Source organism: Coffea eugenioides, chromosome 11 (genome assembly GCF_003713205.1).
Source record: "Coffea eugenioides isolate CCC68of chromosome 11, Ceug_1.0, whole genome shotgun sequence".
Taxonomy (NCBI): domain Eukaryota; kingdom Viridiplantae; phylum Streptophyta; class Magnoliopsida; order Gentianales; family Rubiaceae; genus Coffea; species Coffea eugenioides.
This window is the reverse complement of record NC_040045.1, coordinates 29,698,003-29,700,442: the sequence shown is the minus strand read 5'-3', so window position 1 is coordinate 29,700,442 and position 2,440 is coordinate 29,698,003. Positions and strand designations below refer to the sequence as shown.

The 2,440-nt window shown below is 35.1% G+C and overlaps 1 protein-coding gene across 1 annotated transcript; it reads left to right on the top strand.

Moving 5' to 3' along the window:
* The first annotated feature begins 262 nt into the window (after positions 1-262).
* On the top strand, positions 263-1,667 carry LOC113752218 (abscisic acid receptor PYL4-like). The gene is made up of 2 exons (XM_027296345.1): positions 263-274; positions 1,020-1,667. Exons 1-2 carry the CDS (start codon positions 263-265, stop codon positions 1,665-1,667), a joined length of 660 nt encoding a protein of 219 aa, XP_027152146.1.
* The last annotated feature ends 773 nt before the right edge of the window (positions 1,668-2,440 follow it).

The window sequence follows — 2,440 nt, the reverse complement described above, 5'->3', positions numbered from 1 at the left end:
TCTGGACGACTTGTTAATATCTGATTAATGTTCTTGTCTAATTGATTTGATTATTACGTACGGAACGTCGCTGGGCATTTAGCTCATTCCGTTAGTTTTGTTTTCCTTACAGGGGATGCGAGCAGGTCGAGAGACTTGTATAGAATAGCATAGTCTAGTTCTTTTAAATTTTTGCAATTGTACTCACTCTAATGCCCGGATAGGGTTGGATGTATTGAGAACTGAGAACTTTCGTTTTATTAGGGTTTGTGTTACCTTGGAGATGGGAATGAATGTAAGTACACATTTCAAGTTTGGAATTATTATTTCACTTTTCCTCGAGGTTATATCTTATTTTGGTTTGAAGAGAGTGAACGAGTCCTGGCGAGAGTTGGGCAGGCGGTCCGCCGAATCCTTTGGTTCGCCTTAAGGGAAGGAGAGGCCATCACATAATAGGTATGTCAACTAAAATTTTGAATTAAAAAAATTATTTTTCAAGTCAAGGAATCTCAAACTCATTAATTTAAATGACTTTTGCCGATTTTAACATTAATTCAAAATCACGAGATATTGTATTGTATGATTTGAAATCATAAGGGCTTTTTTTGTAGGTTTGATTAATTACAGAGGACTTTTTTGTATTATAACTCTAAGAGTATAATAGGTATATCAATTAAAAACTTGTTTGTTTCCAGTACAAATACTCGCAAAGAAACGCGTGTATTTCAAACCCGTTAATTCAAACGATTTCCATCGGTTTTTAAAATAATTTCAAACCATGAGGTACCGGAGTATATGTTTAAAAACTATAAGGGGATTTTCTATGTGTTTACTTGATCTCAAGGGGCTTTTCTATATTTTACCCAATAGTTAATGGCGTAATTCAATTAACCCAAATTTGGATGGTTCTCCAGCCAGCCTGCGCCACTGCCAGTTCTAACTTCTAACGGGTCTTTGAACCTGATATCCAATCCTTTTCCACATAGGAAATCATAATCCTAATCCTTTCTTAGTCTGGTAATAGTCCTTTCTCCTCTTAGGAATTGGAGCAATTTCTCCTATGCCTATATATAAATACACGTTACGATTCTTCCAACTTCCTCACAGAAACTCCTTCCATCGTTTTCACTGATAAACAACCCTCCAATGCCCCTTCCCACAACCATGTTTTTCAGCTTCCCACAACCGTTTCCAGCCACCACAACCCTATTTTGCAGCCGCACGAATGTTCATCTACTTTGTTCCACACTATCGCAGCTCCTGCCTCCGTCGTTTGGGCTCTGGTTTCCGACTTTGAAAATCCTCAACGCTACAAGCCGTTCGTGAGATCCTGCAGAATCATAGATGGCCAGGCGAACCAAGTTGGATGCTTACGCCGTGTGGATGTTGCGTCAGGACTTCCAGCCTCCTATAGCATCGAGCGGCTCAAGATTCTTGATCATGATCAGCGCATCTTCGGGTTCAGCATTGTCAGCGGCGACCACCGATTGTCGAACTATCGCTCGATCATGAGCCTACACCCCAATGGCAGCAATGAGACGGTGGTTGTGGAGACTTACATGATTGATGCGGCCGAGGCCAACACGAAAGAAGAGACGTGTGCCTTTGTGGATACGATCGTGAAACTGAAATTGCGGACTCTGTCCAGAGTTGCTGAGGATTTGGCGGGCAAAGCGCAACAAGTTTGAAAATCTCGATTTCTTTCACTGGTTTATTTGATTATCAGCTAAGTAATTAGGCTAGTAGTAGCTAGGAAGAGAATAAGAAATTTCAAAAAACAATGAAAAAACCAAAAAGACAAAAAAGTTTTAAAAATTTTAAGAAAAAGATTTTGGTTTCCTCTTTTTTTTTTCTTTTTTATTTGCTAAAAAAACATTGAAAAAAATCAAAAAATCCAAAAAAGCAAAAAAGATTTGGCTTCTTCTTTTTCGTTTACTTTTCTTTACTAGGAAAAGAATTTTCAAAAAAATTGAAAAATCAAAAAAGTGAAAAAAGATTTTTGTCTCTTTTTTTTCTTTTTTATTTGCAAGCAAAGAACAAAAAACATTGAAAAAAAAGACAAAAATCCAAAAAAGCACAAAAATATTTTGGCTTCTTTTTTTCGTTTACTTTTCTTTGGTAGGAAAAGAATTTCCAAAAAAAATTGAAAAATCAAAAAAGTGAAAAAAGATTTTCGTCTCTTTTTTTTCTTTTTTATTTGCAAGCAAAGAACAAAAAACATTGAAAAAAAAAGACAAAAAAATCCAAAAATCCAAAAATAGCACAAAAATATTTTGGCTTCTTTTTTTTCGTTTACTTTTCTTTGGTAGGAAAAGAATTTTTAAAAAAATTGAAAAATCAAAAAAAGTGAAAAAAGATTTTCGTTTCTTTTTTTCTTTTTTATTTGCAAGCAACAAACAAAAAACATTGATAAAAACAAAAATGACCAAAAAAATCAAAAAATCCAAAAGAGCACAAAAAT